Genomic DNA, 27,368 nt, shown 5'->3' with positions numbered 1-27,368 from the left:
ATACAGGTTAACAAAGTCTCAAGTGATTGTCTACCAAGCATCTCATGTAACACTGCATTCATAACAAGTTTAGCGTCTGTGAAAAGCTAAATTTGTGAAGTGTAAATCGGGTGTCAAAGCACAAACTGACTGTAAGTGAAGTGGAGTGAGACTCTTTCCTCGGGTAGTCTCATCCCTCTTTCGCTCCAGTGTCAGGTTTGGCTTCAGTGTGAATTTACACTATAATAACTGCAACGTCTGTGTATAGTGAAACCTCTTGACATAAATGCTATAATTATAGTGTGAATGTACCTTTACTCTGTCCATCCAACTGTACTTGGTTCTGAGTTCCCAATTATCAAGGTTCTTTCGCCTCTTTCTTATTACTCTCACTTGGACTTTTATAACCTACTCATGAATCTTTGGATGGTCTCCCTGAAATAAACTATACATATCACTATGCATCATCTATATATATTAAGAAAGGAAGAAAGAAAGACTTGCATTTGTCTGGCAGCTTTCACGACCTCAGCCAATGAGGTACTTTTGAAATGTAGTTACTGTAGGAAACGCAGCAACCAATTTGCGCACAGCAAGCTCCCACAAACATCAATTTGATAATGACCTGTTTTGTTAGTGAAGTTGGTTGAGGGATAAATATTGGCCAGGACGCCGGGGAGAACTCCCCTGCTCTTCTTCGAAAAATGCCATGGGATCTTTTACGTCCATCTAAGAGGGCAGACAGGGCCTTGGTTTAACATCTGATCTGAAAGACGGATCCTCCGACAGTGCACTGAATTAACCTACTAATCCATTGCTTGTTTAGTTTGTGCTTATTTTTCTTAAGTTTACACTTATTTTGCAAACTTAAAATTATCATTTCTCAGGGTTTCATTTTTCCTCAACTGAGTTATCTTAAAGCAGTGTTTCCCAGCTGATTTTGTTTAGTTAATTCCTTTGAAGATTGCCTTTTTAAGCCATATAGGTTTGTCTTGCTCCTTATTGATGATGATTTAAACGTAATTAAATTGTAGTCACCAGTTGCTAGTGCTGCTATTCTGAAAACTAGTAAGAGTCAGAGCTGGGTGCAGATTCTCCCTGGTGGGATTCTTAATTAATTAAAAGCAATCTTGCACCACATTTACTGGTTCTAATTCTGTTGCCTCACTTTTCTATCTGGACAATCCCGGTTTACACTGGGCTGGTGACCTATTATTATTGTTTCTATATGCTCTTCTCATCTCCTCATATATGTTATCACCCTTATGCTGTAACAGGCCATTATTTTTAATTATGTCTTTCTGTTACCTTACCAGATTGTTGTATTTCTTTTTCTGTCATATCCTGTACACCTTCCTTAAGTTCCAGATTCTCCTGAACACAATATATCCTCTCCCCCTCCCCAGTATTTTCTACCTTTCCAGAACATCTATGTCCACTTCCATTTTCTGAACCATGTTTCTGCCATTCATATAGGGCGCGAAATTCAGTTACGCCCCGCTTGGGGGCGGTTACCGAGTTAAGGCCGGACATTTAGCGCCCGGCGCGGAAGTACCGCCCCAGCTGCTAAATTCGACTTGCCACCCCGCACAGGATGTGGAGCGCAATCTTGGGCACTCCACTTCCTGGTGGGGTGGTAACCAAGGCGATGTCAGGGCGCGATCGGCAGCACTCGGAGGAGGCGCCGCAGAGCGCTGCCACGTTTAAACGCCCTTCCCCTTCAGTTAAAGGGGAGAGCCGCTGCACACTCAGCAGGGCCTCCGATGGTGCACACTAGGCCACCAGGCGGCGTGGTGCCGCGGCTGCAGCCCGGCACCAAGATGCAGTGCCGGTCTGCGTGATGGCAGCCAGGACCACGCCACGGCACACCACGGAGGGCCGACCTGGAGGTCGGCCAAAAAAGGAAAATGGCAGCACGGGTCGTGGCCACACTTCCCCTTTAAATACCGCCCCGCAAGCGGAGGTTGATTCGGCTCGTGACCCGCGAGGCTGGTGCTGACATCGCCAGTGGCAGCCTCACGGGCGCAGCCGAATTCCTGCCGTGGGGCGGTAAGGGGCCGCGACAGGACGCCAATGGGTTACTGTGCATGGCGATGACATAATCGCTGGTGGCACAGCCGCCTGGGGTGCTACCGGCGGGGGCGCAGCGCTATCGGGTAGCGCCTCAACAATGCCCCGCCGAATTTCTCGGGAGGCCGTTTTATCGTCCCGCCTGCGGGCGATAAGCCCTTTGCGCCCTGTTAGCGCCTCCGGGGGATGGGTGGGGGCTAACGGCAGGCGTAAAGGAGATGAAATTCTAGCCCTAGTCATAGAATCATACAGCACAGAGGGCGGCCATTTGGATCATCGTGCCTGTTCCGGCTCTCTGTAAGAGCTACCAATTAGTCCCACTCCCCTGCTTTTTCCCCACAGTCCTGCAAATATTTTCCTTTTTAAGTATGTATCCAATTCCCTTTTGAAAGTTACTATTATCTTTATAATAATGTGAGTTCCTACTGGTAAATATGGCTGTTATTCAATCATCTTATTCCAAATCTGTCTTTCATTCAGGTATTGGCAGTTAGCTGTAATTACTTTTAAGTCCTGATCCAGAAATAATCTCCGGCAAACTAGTTTATTGCAATTCCAGTTGTACTTATCCCGCTTGGTATCCTTCCAATATGTCTCATCACATGTCAGAGGAAGATTAAACAAGCTATAGTGTCCTTTCACTCTCGTCATGTAATGGACAAGATCTAGCCTCCTGTAACCTGCCTCATTAAAGTCCTCCTTACAGTGATGGGCGAGGAGCCTCTGCAGCAAGTTCATTTAAATGAACACAGATCCTCTGTGACTCCTGCCATTGTGTAGATGTCATCCTGAGGTATCGCTGGCACACGGGAGAAAGCTGCTGGCGCTGCCACTTGTCCAGTAGGATCTCCAAAGAATATCTGACCCCCTGATGGCTTTGCTATACAGAACTGTCACGACCAAAAAAAAATAACCTGTGCAGGTGTCAGAAGAAATAATTTGACAGGCTTCTCCAGTTTCACTTATTTTTCATTGATTCCCAAAACATTGTGGGTATTGAGTAATGAGACACACAGACTCTTTATTTTCCTGCATAATATAAAAAGATGGAGTCATAAATTGCAGGTAGTAATGTACCTGTAATAATGCATTGTTCTTATTGTATATTTTGAGTTGAATTGGGTCCAAAATAAGTAAATTTCAAAGAAACTTGACCATTTCTCAGGATCATCCTGTCTGCTTGCCACAGTAATTTATTTTTTCCCTCTGTTCTGTCAATAAATATTCCCCCTTCCACAACCCCCTGCACCCTCTATGTGTCAGACTAGGGGCGATGGTTGCATGTGTGAAGAAATAATTTGTGATTAAGAATGTTGGGCATGCAATATCAGAGGTGGAAAATTTCACAGAATGTTCTCCCCCTGACACAAATTGTAGACAACAAGTTTGCCATTTTCGCTAAAATGCAAGGCAGCTAAAGGGAGCTTGGCTACATTTTTGTTATGTACGTAGAAGTCTCAGAATCCGCCTCTGAATGCAGAGAATGCTTCAGTTACATCCCATCTTGTTAAGCGAAGGCAGTGGGACGCGAAAACAATGATTCCCCACTCGAAGACTTGTTCGAAGGCATGACAATAAATCTGCAGGAGCAGGTTGAAATCACATGCATGCGGCAGGACCTGGGGATTAGACATCACACGCTGCTTGCACTCCTAGAAGAGACATCATCTATGTGGGACAGAGACCATCATCCGCTACTAATCCCAGATTCTGCAGTTTTCCAATAGCTCTTATACAGCTGGGTTTTAAAAACACAAACTCAAGCACTGTCACAAATCCCTCAGTTACTGCGTGTGGTATATATTTTTAATGACTCCCTTTTTGGAAAGGGCTCAGTTCAGATGGGGTTCCATTTTTTCAATGACATTTTTACTGTAAATCAATTGATATTTAATCCAGCATATAGAGGGTGTCTAAAACACACATTAAGTGCTGGCTAGGTTGTGGTCAGTTGTTCGCAGCCTTTTAACCGTTGGAATCAGTTAGAGTAAATGCTCAAAGAGAGCATATCACCTTTTAAGGGCCTTCCTTAAACTTGATCAGGACTGGCAGACAAGTTACCCTCAGGCCCACCCTCTTCTCTTTCACTGTTCCTTTTGATAGGAATTTCAAGGTGAATCTTTTAAAAACTGAAATTTATTTTGCATTGTTCAAAACGGCCATTTTTGCAGCCACATCAATAAAAAGATTTTCCATTAATCTTCCTGGGTAAAGTGATCCTGCAACTTTTTCTTAAAGAAGAACATTTCAAGGCATTATTACCAACTTGGAAGGTGTCAACCTGTCACAGTTTCTATATTGTTTTGCCATACAACAACTTGTATTTATATAACGTCTCTATCATAGGAAAATTTCCCAAGTTGCAATAGCTTTGAGAACATAAGAAATCAGAGCAGGAGTAGGCCATACGACCCCTCGAGCCTGCTTCGCCATTCAATAAGATCATGGTTGATCTTCGACCTCAACTCCACTTTACCGCCCTATCCCCATACCCCTTGATTTCCTTGGAGTCCAAAAGTTTATCGATCTCAGTTTTGAATATACTCAACAACTGAGCATCCACAGCCCTCTGGGGGAGAGAATTCCAAAGATTCATAATCCTCTGCGTGAAGAAATTTCTTCTCATCTCAGTTTTAAAAGGCCAACCCCTTATCCTGAGACTGTGTCCCCTAGTTCTAGACTCTCCAGCCAGGGGAAACAATCTCTCAGCATCTACCCTGTCAGCCATTCTGTTGCGTGAGGAAGGATACAAAAATGCAAGTTGTTGTTGGAAAAGACATGCACACAAGTGCACTTTCCAACTGGAGTCACTGAACTATTTTCCCCGGCGATCTGCTACCAATTCTCACACCTCTTAATGCCATTCCTAACTCAACACAGAACAGAAATCAAATCGGGCACTCCCTGGTCTGTGTGATGCCTTTTGCCATCTGGAAGGTTGAACTCCAGTGCTGCTGGAGCCAGCACTTCTAGCTGTTCAGATTATTAATACTTCGCCAGCAGGCGCCTCCTGACCAAGTCAGTCATACAGGGTCCTACAACCACTACATCATAAACCTCAGTATTAGAAGGAAGATTTTCTGGGAATTACATTTTTAGGAAATGTTTTTAAAAAGCAACAGTTGAATATTGCAACGTACAGCAACATGAATCAGTTCAAGGGACTCTTAGGTACAAAAGTGACCATTGCTGCTAGAGGACCCACCCTGAGACCTTAGAGGAAACAGCAATTCCATCTGTCCAGGGTGGATTGGCCCCACTGTTGTATTCCTTCAAGCCGAGACTCCTTGCCCACCACAATAGAAGCAGAAGTACTTACGTTGGCAGGTATCCCTCTTCTCCTCATATCCTGGTTTGCAGACACATCGTCCAATAGGCACCAACCATCCCCCATCGGCACTACAGTGCATTTTAGGCACATCGTATTCCTCAGAATTATTCACACAGGAGCCACGGACCTCGACCAAGGAGGAATCTCCTTCAGTCACTCTGTCTGGAAACTCTGCCAAGTTACGAATTGTTAATGGGCACTTCTTGTAGTAGACCCTCACTGATACCAAAGCGATACAGGCGCCCACATCCTGAAAGGCAAGGTAAAAGCCTCTCTTTGTCAGGGATCCAATGTCCCGTACCTCAGTGTTTAATTTCATCACCCTGTCACCTACATCCACCTGGGTGAAGCTCTCATCAGCAGCAATCGTGTCGATTTTTATGTATTGACTTTCTTTAATGTACCACAAGTTGTTGTTGTTGGACTCATAGTAGTAGATGTTAAAGGTCTCCTTGCATGTTCCTGGGACACCTGGCAGGCTGTTGCAGTCTCTGAGAGTAAATTTAATCTCAATATAGATCCGATGGGCGCCATCACGAGGAATCCAACTAGTCCGCAGCCAATTGTTCTGATAGGCTTCCATGACATTACAGACCTGGTATGTTCGCATTGGAGTGTTACTCTCATCCATAACGCTGATTTCTTCCCACTGTAATCAAGAAATAGAGCAACAATAAGAGCCAGTAGTAGCTACAAATGCCAAACAACTATGCAGGGCTTCTGCTATCTTTTACAACATTGCACTGTCCCCTTGTTGGTGAGGATTGAGTGATTCTGGCAACAACAAACATTTTTTTGTACATTATAGGAAGTCTGTGTGATGGATGATGTCTCGGTCCCATATCGGGTTATAAGGTATTTCTATATTATATCTTTACTCATGAAATTTTATGTAGGTCAAGTATGGCAATTTAAATTGATTTCTGGCAAGGTTTTTTTTGCTCTTTGTGGGGCGGGGTGGGGCTATAGGAGATTAAGTGCACAATGCTGTCTGAAGTCACTGTGTGTTACATTGGAATAGAAATGATCCCCTGGCTCTGATATTTGGATGCCCCCATGGCTTTTGAATAGAAGCTAACCAAATTATGGATGCTTTGAAGGACAATGGTGACAATGTGACTGTACAGATATAGTGGTTGGCCTAGATTTTCTGCTGGAGTTATGCTGGACATACAATACATCTACTCTAGAATGAGCACATGTATTCCAATTGCATGCAAATGAGGAGAATACATTATTCAACATGTTTCCTATCATTTGCGCCCTAGCATTGCAAATATATCCCAGTGCAACTATAAAGCCTTCCACACCAGGAATAACATGTGGAACATTGTATTTTCTGTTTCATAAAGTTGGTAAAATGATCTTTGGAACAGTACATTGTGTAGCCCAGTACCTGAGTGCAAGAGAAAAAGCTGAAGTGTTTTCAAGCATCTACAGCCAAAAGTGCCAAGTGGACAATCCTAATCGACCCCACCATCTAATTGAGATAATTACCACACCATTCTTCCAATCATAAGTAAAATGATGGAAGGAGTCTTCAATAATCCAATGGCACCTACTCACCAATAAACTGCTCAACGCTCAGTTGGGGTTCCACCAGAAGCACTTGGCTCCGGACCTCATCGCAAACTTTATATCCAGACATAGACAGCTGGATGCTAGAGGAGAGTTAAGATTAGTTGCCTTCAACATCAAGGCAGTGTTTGACCGAGTGTGGGACCAAGGAGCCTTAGCAAAACTGAGGTCAATGGGGGTCAAATAGAAAACTCTTCAGAGGTTGGAGTTATATCTGACACAAAGAAAAATGATCATGGTTGTCGGAGGCCAATCACGGCAGTCCCAGGACATTATTGCAGGAGTTCCTCAAAGCTCAACCACCTTCAGCAGCTATATTTCTTAAGGCTAAAGGGATCAAGGGATATGGGGAGAAAGCAGGGACAGGGTACTGAATTTGGATGATCAGCCATGATCTCATTAAATGGCGGAACAGGCTCAAGGGGCTGAATGGCCTACTCCTGCTCCTATCTTCTATGTTTCTATGTTTCATCAATGACCTTCCCTCCATCAGAAGGTCAGGAGTGGGTGGTTGTTCACTGATGATTCCACAGTGTCCAGCTCCATTCACAACTCCTCCACTAAGGAAGTAGCCCATGCCAGCCTACAGCAGGACTTCACAACATCCAGGCTTGAGCTCACAAGTAGCAGGTAATATTTGTGCCATGTAAGTGCCAAGTAATGACTAGTCCAAAAACAGAAAGCCCAACCATCTCCCCAAACCTTCAGTAGCAGCACTATCACTGAATCCCCCACTATCAACATTTGGCAGTCACGATTGACCAGAAACTTAACTGAATCAGTCATATCAATGCTGTGGCTATAAGAGCAGGGCAGAAGCTGGATAATCTGCAATGAGTGGCTCAACTCCTGACCTCTCATAGCCTCGCCACCATCTAAAAGATTCAAGTCAGGAGTCTGATGGAGTACTGAACATTCACCTGGATGGGTACAGTCTCAACAACATTCAAGAAGCTGGACATCATCCAGGACAAAATAATTTTCTTGATTAGCGTCCCTGCCACTGGTCTCAGTATCCATCTCCCACCATCAGCACACTGTGGCACCAGTATGTAAATCTACAGGATGCACTGCAGCAATTCACCAAACTTGCATCAACAGCACCTCCCAGTCCCCGCAACCTCTATTAACAAGGGCAAGAGTAGCAATATTGTAGTGTATGTACCTTTAAGAGAGAACTACTTTTACAGCTCCTGTATACTGTAGTACCGGCAGTGACCACACCTGTATATAAGCCCTGAGCAGGCATCTGTACTGTTAGTTATTAGACTACCCTCATCCAGTAAACACCTGTTGATTGTTGATCTGCAGTCTCTACAGTCTCTGTCTATTCATTGAAGAACACCATACCTTAAGATTCACGGATTTAATAGTGGCGACGAGGTCGATTCGAACCTACCTGCAACTCTGCATTTCCTCCCAAGGATTCGCTCCTGGAGGACAGTGGAAGAAAGTCGAGGCCCGAAGCACGGGCGTCGACCACAAGCAACCGCCCAGTCATCCGGCAGAGAGTGAGCATCGCAGGGGAGGCTGTTGAGAGCTGGGCTTGGTTCTCCAGCCACGATGATCCAGCAACAGGCTGGCAACAGGTACAGAGCAGACCCTTCCTGGACAGCGGCGGCTGGAGCCAACCGATGGCACAGAAAAGGCCGAGCAGCGTCGGCGGGGTAAGAGAGAGGGTAAAGCGCACAGGGCGCAGCTGGGGGTTGAAGACCGAGCGGTGTCGACGGAAAACAAAAAGAGAGAGAGGGTAAAGCACAGCCGGGGTTCAGGACCGAGCAGCGGCAATGAGGGAGGCGCACAGGAAAATGCGTAGAGCGCAGCCAGGGCTCTAGGGCTGAGCAGCATCCGCGGGGGAAGAAAGGAAGCGCGGGAGATGCCATTTGAGCTGCGGAGAAGAAGGGAGAGTGCGGGAGACGCCATTTTAGCCAGTCTAACCACACCCAGGGATGCCGAAGAGTGGCAGTGTCACAGCGCTCAACAATGAAGTCGAAGATTGGGCGACATATGTGGAACGCATTGAGGTGTACTGCAAGGCGAATGAAGTGCCAGATGCCAGGAAAGCACTGGTTTTGTTGAATTCCATGGGTGCAAAAACGTATGGCTTACTGCGAAACCTAATAACCCCAGAGAAGCCAGTGGATAAGGATTTCGAAAACATAAGTGAAAATCCTACAGAACCACTTAAACCCCACACCGCTGCTGATAGCAGAAAGATTTAAGTTTCACAAAAGGAACCAGCATAAAGACGAAAGTAATGCTGAGTATTTAACGGAACTGTGCAAGCTATCGAAACACTGCCAGTTTGGAATGGGACTAGCAGATACGTTAAGGGACAAGTTTGTGTGTGGGCTTCAAAGGGAAGGAACCCAGAAACGGCTTCTATCAGAAAAGGATCTTACGCTGGACAAGGCTTTCAGCATGGCAGTATCACATGAAGCAGCCGCACGGGGCGCTGCAGAGATACAACGGAGACCGCAAGAATATGGCACCAATGAAATGTCATATGGAGCAGGGAAGTGTTATCGCTGCGGCAGAACAACACACGACCAGAAGGATTGTTGGTTCAAGGACCAAGTGTGCAGACAGTGTGGAAAAGCAGGACACATAGCAAGAGTCTGCAGGTCGGGGAAGAAAACCAGCAGCAAGAAATCTCCACAAGAGAAGTACAAAAAGGTACATAAGGTGACGGAGAGTAGTTCAGACGAACAGAAAAGTGATACAGACTCCGGAAGCAAGGAGCTGGGTTGTCTGAAACTACATAATGTAATCAAAATGGAGGATCACCAGACTATCTGGGTAACGCTCAAGATAGACGGAGTCCAAGTGAAAATGGAATTGGACACAGGATCAGCCCTAACAGTTATAAACCGAAGGGACTACAAGCGGCTATTCTCACATATACCCTTGAGAGCTACAGAGATTGTCTTGAAGACGTACACGGGGCAAAAAGTCTACCCCAAAGGAAAAATAAGGGTGAACGTGATATACAACGGCCAGGAAATACCAAAAATGGACCGATATGCATTGCCAGATGGAGGACCACCACTACTAGGACGTGAATTAGATTGGCATTCCATACAGGCACTGACGGTAGAGGCCAAAAAGGATGACGATGTCACACCTGGACGACTGTCAAAAATGCTAACTGACGCACAAGAAGTGTTCCAGGAGGGACTCGGAACACTAAAAGGCATAACAGCAACGATTAAAATAGAGGAAAATGCAAGCCCAAAGTTTTTTAAGGCCAGACCGGTGCCTTATGCGATCCGCCCAGCCGTCGAAGCAGAGCTGGAAGGGTTGGAATGTTCAGGAGTACTGTCCAAAGTGGATTGGAGCAAGTGGGCTACACCCATCATTCCTGTAATGAAGAGGTCGTTGAGTAATACGCCTGGGGAACCAAAGAAGGTTCGCATCTGTGGGGACATTAAGGTGACAGTGAACCCAGTCCTTCACATGGTACAATATCCGCTTCCGCGGATTGAAGATATTTTCGCCTCGCTATCTGGAGGAAAGCGCTTCACCAAGATTGATCTAGCCCAGGCGTACCTGCAAATGGAGGTAGAAGAAGCCTCGAAACAATACCTCACGATCAACACTCACAAAGGTCTCTACCAATACAACCGGCTGGTGTTCGGGGTAGCATCGGCTCCGGCTATTTGTCAAAGGGCAATGGAACAAGTCCTGCAAGGGATTCCAGGGACGCAGTGTTATTTGGACGACATCCTGGTCACGGGCGAAAATGACAGTGATCACCTCGCCAACCTGAAGCAGGTGCTCACTAGATTGAAGGGATATGGGCTATGAGCTAATTGCCACAAATGCGAGTTTTTCCAGAAGCAGATCTCGTATTGTGGCCATGTTATTGATGAAGTGGGGTTACATAAGTCCCCTGAAAAGATTGAGGCAGTAGTCAAGGCTCCAGCACCGGAAAATGTGTCACAACTGAGGTCGTTCCTCAGGCTGGTGAACTACTACCATAAGTTCTTACCAAATTTGTCTACAGTATTACACCCACTGAATACCCTACTGCAGATGGGGGTACCATGGAAGTGGAATGACGAATGTAAACGAGCTTTCCAGAAGTGCAAAGAATTGATCACATCAAAAGAGGTGTTGGCCCATTTCAACCCAGCACTACCAATTCGGTTGGCGTGTGATGCATCACCCTATGGTATTGGATCGGTGCTGTCGCACAAATTCCCAGACGGGTTGGAGAGGCCAGTAGCCTTTGCGTCTCGGTCACTAACCTCAGCCGAGCGCAACTACACCCAGATTGACAGGGAGGCCCTCAGCCTAGTATGGGGAGTAAAAAAGTTCAACCACTATCTGCACGGGCAGAAGTTCACCTTGCTGACTGACCACCAACCACTTGTCTCCATCTTTAATCCAAAGAAGGGCGTTCCGGTGATGACTGCGCAACGGCTACAAAGATGGTCCCTTTTTCTAGGGGCGAACCAATATGAAATAGAGTATAAGGGCACGAAACAGCATGGAAACGCTGATGGGCTATCACACCTGCCACTGCCTACTGCGGAGGAAGCACCAGCAGTGGACCCTGTCGAAATATTTTATTCGTCGATAATTGAACGCTTGCCAGTAACTAACGCGGATATAGAGAAGGAGACCCGAAATCATCCGACACTGTCTCGGGTATATGATTTGACGGTGAAGGGATGGCCAACACATGGCGACTCACTGTTGCCAGCATTCTCATCCAGAAGAGAACAGCTGTCAGTATGCCAGGGGACAGTGATGTGTGGATCCCAAGTGGTAATTCCACCCAAGTTAAGGGAGAGAGTGCTCAATGAGCTTCACGAAGGCCATCTGGGAGGGGTGAAAATGAAAAGCCTTGCTAGGGCTTATGTGTGGTGGCCGGGAATCGATCAACAAATCGAAGACCTAACAAAGAGCTGCTCAGGATGCCAGAAGGTCCAAAATGCACCACCACATGCCCCTCTACACCCATGGGAGTGGCCCTCATCTCCATGGCAATGGGTGCATATTGATTTTGCTGGTCTATTCATGGACTCAATGTTCTTAATAGCAGTGGATGCGCACTCGAAATGGCCTGAGGTGATCAAAATGTCCTCCACCACTATGGAGAAAACGATTGCAGTCCTACGGACCATATTTGCCAGGAACGGCTTCACAGAAAGAATCACAGAAACCCCACAGTGCAGATAGAGGCCATTTCAGCCCATCGAGCCTGCACCGACACATATCCCACCCGATCCCTGTAACCCCTACACCAACACATATCCCACCCTATCCCCGTAACCCCATGTATTTAATCCCTCCTAACACTAAGGGTCAATTTATCATAGCCAATCAACCTAACCCGCACATCTTTGGACTGTGGGAGGAAACCGGAGCACCCGGAGGAAACCCACGCAAACACGGGGAGAATGTGCAAACTCCACACAGACAGTCACCCGAGGCCGGATTCGAACCCTGATAACGGACCACAGTTTGTGTCCGAAGATTTTGGGAAATTTATGAGAAGGAATGGGGTAAGGCATTACACATCCGCCCCGTATCATCCAGCCACTAATGGATTGGCTGAGAGGTTCGTACAAACCTTTAAAAAGGCAGTAAGGGCCAGGGCAGCAAGGTGGCATAGTGGTTAGCACTGTTGCCTCACAGCGCCAGGGACCCGGGTTCGAATCCGGCCTCGGGTGACTGTCTGTGTGGAGTTTGCACATTCTCCCCGTGTTTGCGTGGGTTTCCTCCGGGTGCTCCGGTTTCCTCCCACAGTCCAAAGATGTGCGGGTTAGGTTGATTGGCTGTGATAAATTGACCCTTAGTGTTAGGGGGATTAAATACATGGGGTTACGGGGATCGGGTGGGATATGTGTCGGTGCAGGCTCGATGGGCCGAAATGGCCTCTATCTGCACTGTGGGGTTTCTGTGATTCTGTGATATGTACGATGACGACATTCCACTGCAGCATAAGGTGGACAATTTCATGTTAGCCTACAGAAATGCAACACATGCAGTTACCAACCAGACCCCGGTCATGATGTTCTTTAACCGAAGGTTGAGATCTCGTCTGGATTTGCTCAGACCAAATGTGCGAAGAAATGTTGAGAATAAGCAATTCCAGCACATCAATGAGAAGCCGACAAGGAGCTTCAATGTAGGACAACCAGTCTTGGCCCGCAACTACCGAACAGTGAAATGGCAACCCAGAACGATATGCACACGGCAAGGGCCACTAATGTACACAGTGGATGTCGGGGAGAACATTGTGAGACGCCATGTCAACCAGATCCTAGCGTCACAGGAGTGAGTCAACCCCATTTCTCACGTACCTGGTGATGAACCCGACATACCGGTAGCATCTACCCCAGAAACAGTAGCATCGGAAACTGATGAACTAACCGAAGACAGGGGGCCAGAATCGCCTCCGCACCAAGAACAAGACACTCAGGAAAGGCGCTATCCAGAAAGGATCAGGAAGCCGCCCCAAAGACTGAATCTATAAATGGACTATTTCAGTTAATGTGCATGTTAAAAGTGTTAACTGTTATTTGAATGTTATGGTACTGTTAATCTAAAAGGGGAGGAATTGTAGTGTATGTACCTTTAAGAGAGAACTACTTTTACAGCTCCTGTATACTGTAGTACCGGCAGTGACCACACCTGTATATAAGCCCTGAGCAGGCATCTGTACTGTTAGTTATTAGACTACCCTCATCCAGTAAACACCTGTTGATTGTTGATCTGCAGTCTCCGTCTATTTATTGAAGAACACCATACCTTAAGATTCACGGATTTAATAATTATCATGGGAACACCATCACCTCCAAAGTCCCCTCCAAGTTGACACTCATCTTGATTTGGACATATATCAACATTCCCTCATGTTTTGCATTCAGCTGGGCAAAATGTTTTTTTTTGTATTTTGAGGTCCCCTTTCAGATACCTCATTAAACTCATTCCTAACTACTAGCAAACAAATATTTCCAAAACTCAAACTCTCAAAGCCACTGGGAGATAGAAGTTCAACCACCGACTAATCTAGGCCACCTGCTAACGCAGTCATCTTAAACATGCTTTTTACTTTGGCACTTTAAACTGTTTCATGGAAAGCTCAAGTTTTTCTGTAACCTGTCGTCTTTTTTCCGAGTTACAAGTATAGGGGTCTTCCCTTAGATATTCCCTCAGGTACAGTGATGCGAGTCACTCCCATAAATGGCCTGAATGTCTTACATTTAAGAGTGTGCCTGCACTGGCCAATATTCAATTATACACTGCATAACCCAGGGGTTTAACAATAGGCCTGAACTGGATAGCCGTAGCTTTCGTATGTGGGCTTTTTCAATCGCTTTGAAGCTAGACCAAGAAAACACTAGGTAAGAAGTGCTAAGGTACTGATCACTAAGCTGGTTTATTTCACCAAGAGTGAATATAAAGCGCAACAGTTATGATCAGACAGTTCTATCTGTATAAGTTGAATTCATGTAATATTATAAAATAATGCACATGCCATGCCTTCCTACATTGGTGGGTGACCTTTAAACAAAAAAACTCCTAACCAATATTCCCTCTAATTTTTTTTTCGTGCACAGCCCCTTTAACTGGCTGCGCAGCCCATTTACATTTTCACGCATGTGTGGTTTCTTCCATGTAAAAGCCGGTGAGCAGCCTGTGTGAAACCTCCAGTCCACTGTGCAGCCGCGCAGCTTAGCGGGAACGTTGCTCCTAACTATTTTCCTGCATTCCAACCTTCTTGCAGCCTTTACCCAGCCAGGCTGACTGTCTGTGTCAATGGCCAGAATTTTCTTCAACTGGGCGGGTCCCATGCGGGCGGCTGCCATGGCGGGTTGTGAGCCCGTTGCTGGCTCCATCCCGCTCCACAGACCACTTTAAGTTAATGGGATCTATTAAGCCCACCCTGCGCTTTACCCATCCCAATTAAATGGAGCGGGTCTGGTGACGTCATTCATGACACGTTTTCAGCCGGGATCTTGAAAGGGGCCATGACTACATTACATTTGAACGTTAATTTAACACAGTGCTGTCAGTGCACTACAGCATTGGAGTGCTGCAAACACTGACAATGACTGCACAGAGGCAGAGGGCTGCACCCAGGTTCTCCGATGACTCCCTCCATATACTTATGGAGGGAGTCAGAGCACGCAGGGAGGTCCTCTTCCCTTCCAATGGGCGGAGGAGCCCGCCCCAAGAGGCCAAAACAGCCTGGTTGGAGTTTGCAGAGGAGGTCACCAGGAGGACCTAGGTGCAGTGCCACAAACGTTTCAGTGATCTCATTAGATCAGGAAGCGTGTGCACAAAGCCACACTCAACTTCATCCTGCTGTGCCTCTCATCGCATCCCCATCACACGGCCTTCCCAACCCTACTCCCGCAGATCCTTATTCACACCAACATACCTTGCATGTCCACCCATCCCTCCCTCTCTATCTACATTATCACATTCTCATCTCACTAGCCACCCCTCACACTCATCCTCATCCTACTGCAATCATACCAACTAACAACACACAAGGAGGCCACTTGGCTTTGGCTTGACTCCATCATAGTCTCCCTCTAAAGATGTAACCCATCCATTCCTTACACTTATTCCATCACTCACAGTCAACCTTCTCTTCTTTCCCTCCTTGCAGGAAAAGATAACCCAAAATAAGAGGGAGAGGGGGAGAACCGGCGGTGGCCCTCCATCATTTGCAAACCTTACAACAGCAGTGGAGACTGCCATAGAAATATCTGGAGTCGCCGAGCAGCTGGAGGTGGGAGATGGAGAGAGCGGGACATCTCAGTAACCTGGTGACAGCATTACATATCATACAGTTACACGGAGACTGATATCAGCAGCCACTGAATGGTCATCATGTGCATAATGGTATCTGTACCCATTATTCATATGACATATCTAACTCATCTCTTTACTCACCCACAGATCCATCAAGAGGCCCCCCACTGTCCAGCAGGAGGAAGCAGTCGACTCCTCAGAGGAGTCTCCAGCCTCAGAGCGTACCATCACCAGACATAAGCGCACCCAGCACCAGCGCAGATACGCACACCTGGGTGGGTCCCACGCGAGATAGAGTAATGTTGTCACCTGGTGTCTCACAACTCAAGTGAGCAAGAGCAGATGGTGGTGACAGGGACTGCAGTGGAGACTCATCACTGGAGGGCGCAGGACATTCCCAGCTGTGCTCAGCTGGATGCAGACGCTGAGCCTCAGGGGCCATGCAGAAAAAGGGCGATGCTGGAGATGCAGCAAGAAGTGCAGGGGGCTCTGACAGATTTTGCGAGCGCGATGTCAGCAAATGTTCAGAGAATGGAGGAGTCTGTCTCCAACATGAGTACCACCGTGTCGCAGGCGATGGCGACTGTAGGCTCCTCCATGAATATCATGGCCACTTACATGGAGCAGCTAATGCGGCACTCACAGGAGCACATGGTCTCTATGGAAAATAGATGGCTATCTATGGAGGATAGATGGTAGAGGCTCGTAGACCTCCTGTCTAGGAGGGATGTCAGCCTAGACATGGGTCCTCATGGCCCCACTAATGTGCAGCAAGGTGCTCACCAGCTCCTTGGCAGCAGGGAAGTGAGCAGGCTGCCTCTACCTCTGCTGAAGCCACAGGGCTCACATCTTGTAGAAGCATGCGGAAGAGAAAGATGACACACAGCTAGATTCACAAGGGTAGCCACTTGGGTGTTTATCCAATATTTGTGTAAAGTTTCTGTTAATGTGCTGTCAAACATAAAAATCTTTATTTTCAACACTATCCTGTCTTGGACACATTTGTGTGCACCTTTGGAAGTGGCTTAGTGAGTTGCAGTGAATGGTGAGACACAACGATACCTCCAGCAATGGTGGTGAGTTTGAAAGGAATGGCTTGGTCATTGCAGGAATGTGTTATGGTGTTGATGTGGGGTGATGCCAACCTGGCGCATCATGTGGCAGCCATATCTGTGTACAGCGTCAAGTGAAGTAAATCTGGCCATGATGAGGCCATCCTTGGCCTCCTGGGCAGCAATGTGGTCGGGTGCTGATGCCCTGTGTCCTGTGCAGCATCAGGTGATTGTGGAGAAGGTTGGTGGTGTTGTTGTTGGTGCTGCTGGTGTGCCTGGTGCTGCTGGTGTTGGGGCTCATCGTGGTCAGATTCTGAGGACCAAGGTGAGACAGTATAAATGGCACCCATGTTGATGGAATAGATGGCAGGTGAAGTGGAGATGACAGAAGCAATCTGTCAATGGTGAGAGAGGTTCTTCCAATGAGGTGACACTGGATGGAGACTTCGCTGGAAAGACTTGCAGCCTGCAGAATCTGTGCTGGGAAAGCAGTGAGAAACCACTTCTGCCTGAGGAAAGTGATCAGCTGTCAGGTGGGAGCTTTTAAAATACATTTGATGCCATCAAGTAATCAGCTGGAGCAATGGCCACTGAACTCTCACCTCAGGTTGACAAATGTGGTTCCTGAGCTGCGTGAATCCCGTGGCCATGCAGGGAAATTTAAAATGTAGGGGGAGAAAGACTCTTAACTGTCTGAAAACAAGATTATAATGATTTCAATTAGGTCGCCCGCCTCTGCCAGTCAGGTCATTGCCGCACCGGCAACGCGCCCGAGGGCGGGATGACGGTGGGTTCCCAAACTGCTCCCACTTTTTTCAAATTTCCCACATAATCCACCTCCATTCCTGCCCGCACAGACCCCAGAAAATTCTGTCCTCAGTCTCTATTATATTTTATCCCCCTCTGTCCACATTCAGAAAGTAACAGAGACTTCCCAACGCAGTGAGGTGTTTATTGATTGCTGAGACAAGCTAACAAGTTGCATCTTATTTACAATCTATGGGGAAACAACACCAATGCTAGATCATTAGCATTTTAACCATTTATCTTCTCAGTGCATTTTTTTAACTAATGTGATTATACTTTATTTTAGAACCCCAACATTTAAAAGTAACCTTTTCCCTGATTCTTTCTGTGGAAAGATAGTGAAAAGGTCCTGAAATGTGATAATGAGGTTAGGATAAATATAAGATGAACATTGCATACCAACAACAACAAATTGTATTTATATAGTGCCTTTAACGTAGTAAAACGTTCCAAGGTGCTTCACAGGAGTGTTACAAGAAAAAAATTTGACACCGAGCCACATAAGGAGAAATGAGGGCAGGTGACCAAAAGCTTGGTCAAAGAGGTAGGTTTTAAGGAGCATCTTAAAGGAGGAAAGAGAGGTAGTGAGGTGGAGAGGTTTAGGCAGGGAATTCTAGAGCTTAGGGCCTAGGCAACAGAAGGCACGGCCACCAAAGGTTGAGCGATTATAATCAGGGATGCTCAAAAGGGCAGAATTAGAGGAGCGCAGATATCTCGGGGGGGTTGTGGTGTTGAAGGAGATTACAGAGATAGGGAAGGGCGATGCCGTGGAGGGATTTGAAAACAACGATAAGAATTTTGAAATCGAGGCGTTGCTTATCCAGGAGCCAATGTATGTCAGCGAGCACAGGGGTGCGAGTTAGGACACGGGCAGCCGAGTTTTGGATGAACTCAAGTTTACGTAGGGTAGAATTTGGGAGGTCAGCCAGGAGTGCGTTGGAATAGTCAAGTCTAGAGGTAACAAAGCTATGGATGAGGGTTTCAGCAACGGATGAGCTGAGGCAAGGGCGGAGACGGGTGATGTTATGGAGTTGGAAATAGGCGGTCTTAGTTATGTTGCGGATATGTGGTCGGAAGCATACCAGTAGGTTTACTTTCATTAGAATTACCATATTGGCCAATGTTGACCATATAGAGATTTTTTTTTAAATTCCCATGAAAAGTTCAGCAAATTCTCTACAGCTAGCATTTACAGCACTGAATCCTTGAACTCAAGTGTTCTCTTTATTTGAAGTTGACCACCATATAATTTTGTAGTATGATTATGTAACCTCCACTAGCTTCCAACAAAAATTTTGTTTGTTTAGCTCACTGCATGTTCTAGCACGTTTATCTGAGTTAACAGGATATTTCTTCCCAACTGCAGTGCACTTTCTGTTCTCCAATAATAATAGTTATAACTGAGAGGCTGTCAGCAAGGAAATAAGACAAAGGTGTGAAAATAATAATGCTGTTTTCAAAAAGTATTTCAAAATTGGTCAGTACTTGAGCATAAATGCAACAGTTGCCAGGGAGAGGGATGGAGTCGATGATTAGGGAACGGAGTTTGTGGTGGGGACTGAAGATAATGGTGTTGGTCTTCCCAATGTTTAGGTTGAGGAAATTTCTACTCATGTAGTACTGGATGTTGGACAAGCAGTCTGACAATTTAGAGATGGTGGAGGGGTCGAGAGACATGGTGGTGAGGTAACGCTGGATGTCGTCATGTGGAAACTGACTCTGTGTTTTTGGATGATGTCACTGATGGGCAGCATGTAGATGAGAACAAAATGAAGGAGATGGTTTGGGAAGAGAACAATTGGGTCAACACAGTTAGGGAAATGCTGAATCCTGTTACAGAGAGGACTTATTGGGGTAGGCAGCCGGCTCCTTGCTTTTAAAGGGCTTGTTTTTACGTCCAATTTCTGATGAAGGCTCTACATCTGAAACGTTAACCTGTCTTTTCTCCTTCCAAATGCTGATGGCTTGCTGTGCATTTCCAGCATTTTTTAATTTTTGCTAAAACAATCAGCTCTTCTTTCCTTGGCCAAAAACTAATGCATGTGTCTTGCAGACCTACATTGTAATCACTGCGTGAGTCATGTACTTTTTTTAAGAGGTGAGGTAAGAAGGAAAGGAAGGGCCTCAAGATGTACATGGATTTTAAAATTTTGGCGAATGTAAATTCCCAACCTTGTGTTCAAATCCTTCCATAGCCTCACCCCTCCCTATCTCTGTAATCTCCTCCAGCCTTGCAAACATCCAAGAGCTGTGTCTCTCCAAATCTGGCCTCTTGTCTATCCCCCATTTCTTTCACCCCACTATTGCCGGCCGTGTCTGCAGCTCTGTCTAGGCCCTAAGCTCTGGTATTTCCTCCCTAAATCTCTCTGCCCCTCCAACGCTCCCTCCTCCATTAAGAGGCTCCTTGAAACCTACCTCTTTAACCAAACTTTTGGTCGCATATCCTAATGTCTCCTTCTTTGACTTGGTGTCAGGTTTTTGTCTGATCATGCTCCTGTGAAGCGCCTTGAGACGTTTATACTACGTTAAAGGTGCTATATAAATGCAAGTTGTAGTTGTTCTAGGAAACAACAGAAGGGAAGTTTCAGCAGTTTTTAAGCTGTCTGCAGAAGCCAAGCAGCCATTTTTTGGATAGAAATTATTTTCTTTGCAGTTTTTTATTCATCCTTTCCTTTGCTGAGACTCTCTTGATCCTATTTTGTTTTATGCTCAATTCAGCTGGCTAACAGATTCCTCTGGTGGGCAAGAAACATGAAATTAATCTATTGAGACCCTTAAACTGAACAGCTGAAGGTTTCAAGGAAACAGTAAGTGTTGTGTCCGTCAGTAGTACGACACAGACTGCAGGAGAAAGGTACAACAGGTGTTTACTCAACGTGGCTCACTCTGGAACTGAACTGTACAGATTACTACTCAGTGCTATATACAGGTGTGGTTGTGGTAAACCACTGTTTGTATTCCACTGTGTACATGTCTGTACATGCCTCGGCTGACTCCTCCCATGAGTCCAGGTATAAAGGTGACTGCTCCACAGTCCCTCTGTATTCTGGACTGGTCGACCACTCGAGGCACACCTTCATTCTCTTGTTAATAAAAGCCTGTTAGTTACTCGCTTAACCTAAGTCTTTTGAGTGATTGATAGCGCATCAATTTTATTAACAAGATTTTTTTTATAATGGAGAAGATCCTCACACCAGCATGCCTAGACTTAGACCATCGGGAGGCGGACGCATCCACCAAGTTTGCTCACTGGCTTAGGTGCTTTGAAAAATTCCTGATCGTCTCCGCTGCAATGGTCAAATCGGATGAGGACAAACTGGATGTCCTGACCTCCAAAGTGAACCACCGAGCGTACTCGGTCATCCAGGACGCGACCTCGTACACGGCTGCTATCAAGCTCCTCAAGGACCAGTACACGTGCCCAGTGAACGAGGTGTACGCCAGGCACCTCCTGGGGAGTCGTAAACAACAACCTGGGGAATCGACCGAGGAATACCTTCAGGCACTGTCTGTGCTTGGCCGGGCCTGTGGTTGTAAGGATGTAAAGGCCGCCGTGTACACAGAGGAACTTATCTGGGACGCTTTTGTAGCAGGCCACAGGTCCAATTACACCCGACAGCGACTGTTGGAGCAGAGTGACCTCGACCTCAACAAGGCCTCTGAACTCGCACTGTCATTGGACGCAGCCTACCGGGGCATGGATGCCTACTCCTCTGCACCGTGGACGCCGCGGGGAACGACAGCCTGGGACATGGTAGGACCGTCTCATAGCACCATGCCACTCCAGCCACATCCCAGCAATGGCCCAACTACCGCAGCAGTGTCCCAAGGCCAGAAATGCTACTTCTGTGGCCAGGCCAAACACCCCAGAGCACGCTGCCTGGCGAAAAATGCGATCTGCTCGGGCTGTGGGAAGAAGGGACACTACGCCAGCGTCTGCAGGGCCAAAGCCACCCCGAACCCCAGCAGCGCCGCGTGTGGGCCATGCGGGCTGCCATCTTGGGCCTCCCCAGCCATGTGCGAACCACCGGAACAGCAGCCATTTCGGACGCCTCCAGCCACATGGGGATCATGGACGCCGCCATCTTGGACGCCAGCCGGGACGCAGCAGGCCCCCAACACCGCCTCATCTGATACCCGCAACGACACACCGACCCCTACGCTGGCCTCCGTTACGCTGGACCAAGCGAGACTGCACCAACTGGCCCGGTCCACAATGGACATTAAGGTAAATGGTCACAAAACAATCTGCCTTTTTGACTCTGGGAGCACGGAGAGCTTCATCCACCCCGACACGGTGCGGCGTTGCTCTCTCCCAGTCCTGCCTGCGCACCAGCGGATTTCTGTGGCCTCTGAGTCCCAGTCGGCGGACATTGGCAGCTACTGCGTGGTGACACTCTTAGTAGACGGGACTGTGTACGATAATTTTAAACTTCTGGTCCTGCCCCACCTCTGCGCTGCCGTTCTACTGGGGTTAGATTTTCAGTGCCACCTTAAAAGTGTTACGATGGCGTACGGTGGACCCCTCCCCCCACTCACAGTCCGCAGCCAGCAGCTTCCAAATTGCCCGCCGCGCACCAGGTGCAACCTCTCCACACTCAGAGTCACCCCCCCCCCCACTGTTTGCTAACCTCAACCCCGACTGTAAGCCCATCGCCACAAAGGGCAGGCGATACAGTGCCGGGGACGGGGTTTTCATTAAAACCGAAGTGGAGCGGCTCCTGAAGGAGGGGATTATTGAGGGCAGCACCAGCCCCTGGCGAGCCCAGGTTGTGGTCGTTAAGACCGGCGAGAAGCAGCACCTGGTCATCGACTACAGCCAGACAATAAATCGCTACACCCTGCTGGACACTTACCCACTCCCCTGCATAGCTGATATGGTCAACCAGATCGCGCAGTACCGCGTCTTCTCGACCATTGACCTGAAATCAGCGTACCACCAGCTCCCTATCCGCCCTGAGGACCGCCAGTATACTGCCTTTGAGGCAAACGGCCACCTCTATCACTTCCTTAGGGTTCCCTTTGGCGTCACCAACGGGGTCTCCGTCTTCCAAAGGGAGATGGACCGGATGGTCGATCAAAATGCGTTGCAGGCCACTTTCCCATATCTGGACAATGTGACCATCTGCAGCCATGACTTGCAGGACCATGACGCAAACCTCGAAAAATTCCTCTGCACCGCCCAACTCCTGAACCTGACATATAACAACGAGAAGTGCATATTCCACACAACCCGCCTCACCATCCTTGGCTGTGTTGTGGAACACGGAGTCATCGGTCCCAACCCCGACCGGATGCGTCCCCTTATGGAACTCCCACTGCCCCACTGCCTCAAGGCCCTGAAGAGGTGCCTAGGGTTTTTCTCCTATTATGCCCAGTGGGTCCCCTACTATGCGGACAAGGCCCATCCGCTGATCAAGTCCACCTCTTTTCCCTTGACGGCAGAGGCCCGCTTAGCCTTCCACCATATCAAGGAAGACATTGCCAAAGCCACCATGCACGCAGTGGACGAATCCATCCCCTTCCAGGTGGAAAGCGACGCGTCCGACTTTGCCCTGGCTGCTACCCGTAATTAGGCGGGGAGACCCGTGGCCTTCTTTTCATGAACCCTCCAGGGCCCGGAGACCAGACACTCCGCTGTTGAGAAGGAGGCCCAGGTTATTGTGGAGGCTGTGCGTCATTGGAGGCACTACCTGGCCGGAAAACGATTTACCCTGCTCACTGACCAGCGTTCAGTTGCTTTTATGTTTAACAACAAGCAGAGGGGCAGAATCAAAAACGACAAGATCTTGAGGTGGAGAATCGAACTTTCCACCTACAATTACGAGATCTTGTACCGGCCCGGGAAGCTCAATGAACCCCCGGATGCTCTATCGCGTGGCACCTGCGCCAGCGTGCAGATCGATAGACTGCGGGCCCTCCACAATGACCTCTGCCACCCGGGGGTCACCAGGTTCTTCCACTTCATCAAGGCCCGCAACCTGCCTTACTCCATTGAGGAGGTCAGGACCATGGCCAGGAACTGCCAAGTCTGCGCTGAGTGCAAACCGCACTTTTATAGACCAGACAGGGCTCACCTGATAAAAGGCACTCGCCCCTTCGAGCGCCTGAGCGTTGATTTTAAAGGGCCTCTCCCCTCCTCCGACCGCAATGTGTACTTCCTCAACATTATTGATGAGTACTCCCGTTTCCCGTTCACCATCCCCTGCCCGGACATGACCAGTGCCACGGTCATTAAATGTCTGAACGACCACTTCACCCTGTTCGGTTTCCCCAGCTATATCCATAGCGACCGGGGCTCATCGTTTATGAGCGACGAACTCCGCCAGTACCTGCTCGCTAGGGGTATTGCCACAAGCAGGACCACCAGTTACAACCCCCGGGGGAACGGACAGGTGGAAAGAGAGAATGCGACAGTTTGGAAGGCCGCCCTGCTAGCTTTAAAGTCTAGGGGCCTTCTGACCTCCCGCTGGCAGGATGTGCTCCCCGATGCGCTCCACTCTATTCGGTCACTGCTCTGCACGGCCACTAATGCCACCCCTCATGAGAAAATGTTTGTCTTCCCAAGGAAGTCCACATCGGGGACATCGCTACCGCCATGGCTGACGTCCCCAGGGCCGGTCCAACTGAGAAGACACGTGAGGACCCATAAAACGGACCCCCTGGTCGAGAGGGTCGACCTCCTCCACGCCAACCCCCAGTATGCTTACATTGCGTACCCGGACGGGCGGGAGGACACAGTCTCCATACGAGACCTCGCACCCTCGGGGGCCCCAGTAACCCACTACCCACTACCACCCCCCCCCACGATCCAATATCCAATCCCAGCAGACGGCACGCCTGGGCCCCGCGACCCGCTCGACACCCACGAGGACTACACACCAGTGCCCCAGCATACGCGGGACTCAACGCCGGAAGCTTCACTACCCCTGCCGTCGCCACGTCGATCACAGCGGCAGACAAGACCTCCGGAGAGACTCCAATACACAAACTTTTAATACACTTCACCCCGCCGGACTCATTTTTAAACAAGGGGTGAATGTGGTAAACCACTGTTTGTATTCCACTGTGTACATGTCTGTACATGCCTCGGCTGACTCCTCCCACGAGTCCAGGTATAAAGGTGACTGCTCCACAGTCCCTCTGTATTCTGGACTGGTCGACCACTCGAGGCACACCTTCATTCTCTTGTTAATAAAAGCCTGTTAGTTACTCGCTTAACCTAAGTCTTTTGAGTGATTGATAGCGTATCAGTGGTCACTGCCAGTACTACAGTATACATGAGCTGTAAAAAGTAGTTCCCCCCTTAAAGGTATATATATTACAATTCCTCCAATTTTAGATTAACAGTACCATAACACTCATTTAACAATTAAATATCAAACTAATTACAATTAACACTTTTAACATACAACGTTAGCTGAAAATAGTCCATTTATATATTCAGTCTTTGGGGAGGCTTCCTGATCCTTTCTGGATAGCGCCTTTCCCGAGTGTCTCGATCTTGGTGCGGAGGCGATTCTGGCACCCTGTCGTCGGTTGGGTCATCAGCTTCCGATGCTACTGTTTCTGGGGTAGATGCGACCTGTACGTCGGGTTCCTCACCAGGTACATATGGGCGAGGCATGGGGTCGACTTGTTCCTGTGACTCTAGGATCTGGTCAGCATGGTGTCTCACGATGTTCTCCCCAACGTCCACTGTGTACATTAGTGGGCCCTGCCGTGTGCATATCGTTCCTGGCTGCCATTTTTCTGTTCGGTAGTCGCGGGCCAAGACTGGTTGCCCTACATTGAAGCTCCTTGTTGGCTTCTCATGGATATGCTGGAATTGCTTACTCTCAACATCTCTTCATACGTTTGGTCTGAGCAAATCCAGGTGAGATCTTAACCTTGGGTTGAAGAACATCATGGCCAGGGCCTGGTTGGTGACTGCATGTGTCGCATTCCGGTAGGCGAAGAGGAAATTGTCCACTTTATGCTGCAGCGGAATGTTGTCATTGTACATAGCCTTTATTGCCTTCTTAAGGGTTTGTACGAACCTCTCAGCCAATCCATTTGTGGCTGGATGATACGGGGCGGATGTGTAATGCCTTACCCCATTCTTCTGCATAAACCTCCGGAACTCTTCGGACACAAACTGTGGTCCGTTATCGGAGCAAATCTGTTCTGGCAAGCCGTTCCTGGCAAAAATGGTCCGTAGGACTGCAATAGTTTTCTCCGTGGTGGTGGAGGACATTTTGATGACCTCAGGCCATTTCGAGTGCGCATCCATGGCTATTAAAAACATTGAGTCCATGAATGGACCAGCAGAATCAATATGCACCCATTGCCATGGAGATGAGGGCCACTCCCATGGGTGTAGAGGGGCATGTGGTGGTGCATTTTGGACTTTCTGGCATCCTGAGCAGCTCTTGGTCAGGTCCTCGATTTGTATTTTTGGATTCCCGGCCACCACACATAAGCCCTGGCAAGGCTTTTCATTTTTACCCCTTCCAGATGACCCTCATGAAGCTCATTGAGCACTCTATCCCTTAACTTGGGTGGAATTACCACTTGGGATCCACACATCAAGGTCCCCCGGCACACTGACAGCGGTTCTCTCCTTGTCGAGAATGCTGGCAACAGTGAGTTGCCATGTGCTGGCCATCCCTTCACCGTCAAATCATATACCTGAGACAGTGTCGGGTCATTTCGGGTCTCCTTTTCTATACGAGCGTTAGTTACCGGTAGGTATTCAACTATAGTCGAATTAAGTATTTCGACAGGATCTACTGCTGGTGCTTCCTCCGCAGTAGGCAGTGGCAGGCGTGATAGCCCATCGGCATTTCCATGCTGTTTCGTGCCCTTATATTCAATCTCATAGTGGTGCGCCCCTAGAAAGAGTGACCATCTTTGTAGTCGTTGCGTAGTCATCACCGGAATGCCCTTCTTCAGATTAAAAATGGAGACAAGAGACTGGTGGTCAGTCAGCAAGGTGAATTTCTGCCCGTGCAGATAGTGATTGAACTTTTTCACTCCCCATACTAGGCTGAGGGCCTCCCTGTTAATCTGGGCGTAGTTACGCTCGGCTGAGGTTAGTGATCGTGACGCAAAGGCTATTGGCCTCTCTGAGCCGTCCGAGAATTTATGCGACAGCACCGCTCCAATGCCGTAGGGTGACGCATCACACGCCAACCGAATTGGTAGTGCTGGGTTGAAATGGGCCAATACCTCTTTCGATGTGATTAGTGTTTTGCTCTTCTGGAAAGCTCATTTACATTCGTCACTCCACTTCCATGGCACTCCAGTTTGCAGTAGGGTGTTCAGTGGGTGTAGTATTGTAGACAAATTTGGCAAGAACTTATGGTAGTAGTTTACCAGCCCGAGGAACGACCTCAGTTGTGACATGTTTTCCGGTGCTGGAGCCTTGACTACTGCCTCAATCTTTTCTGGGGACTTATGTAACCCCTCTTTATCGATATGGCCACAATACGAGATCTGTTTTTTAAAAAACTCGCATTTGTGGTGGTTAGCTCGGAGCCCATATTCCTTCAATCTAGTGAGCACCTGCTCCAGGTTGGCGAGGTGATCACTGTCATCTTCGCCCGTGACCAGGATGTCGTCCAAATAACACTGGGTCCCTGGGATCCCTTGCAGGACTTGTTCCATTGCCCTTTGCCAAATAGCCGGAGCTGATGCTACCCCGAATACCAGCCGGTTGCATTGGTAGAGACCTTTATGGGTGTTGATTGTGAGGTATTTTTTTGATGCTTCTTCTACCTCCATTTGCAGAT

At 48.0% G+C, this 27,368-nt stretch overlaps 1 protein-coding gene across 1 annotated transcript in view; it reads right to left on the bottom strand.

Annotated features, from left to right (window-relative positions):
- Positions 1-27,368, bottom strand: part of LOC147115965 (ephrin type-A receptor 3-like) — a 441,173-nt gene that overhangs the window by 360,479 nt on the left and 53,326 nt on the right. Inside the window, exon 3 of the mRNA XM_085990636.1 lies at positions 5,369-6,029. Within this exon, the coding sequence (XP_085846762.1) occupies positions 5,369-6,029 (661 nt within the window). The remainder of the gene's footprint in view (positions 1-5,368; positions 6,030-27,368) is intronic.

Source organism: Somniosus microcephalus, chromosome 6, assembly GCF_052327205.1.
Source record: "Somniosus microcephalus isolate GS21.2 chromosome 6, FLI_Smic_1.0, whole genome shotgun sequence".
Classification (NCBI taxonomy): Eukaryota; Metazoa; Chordata; class Chondrichthyes; order Squaliformes; family Somniosidae; genus Somniosus; species Somniosus microcephalus.
The sequence above is the reverse complement of the archived record's forward strand: the minus strand, read 5'-3'. Positions and strand labels throughout refer to the sequence as shown.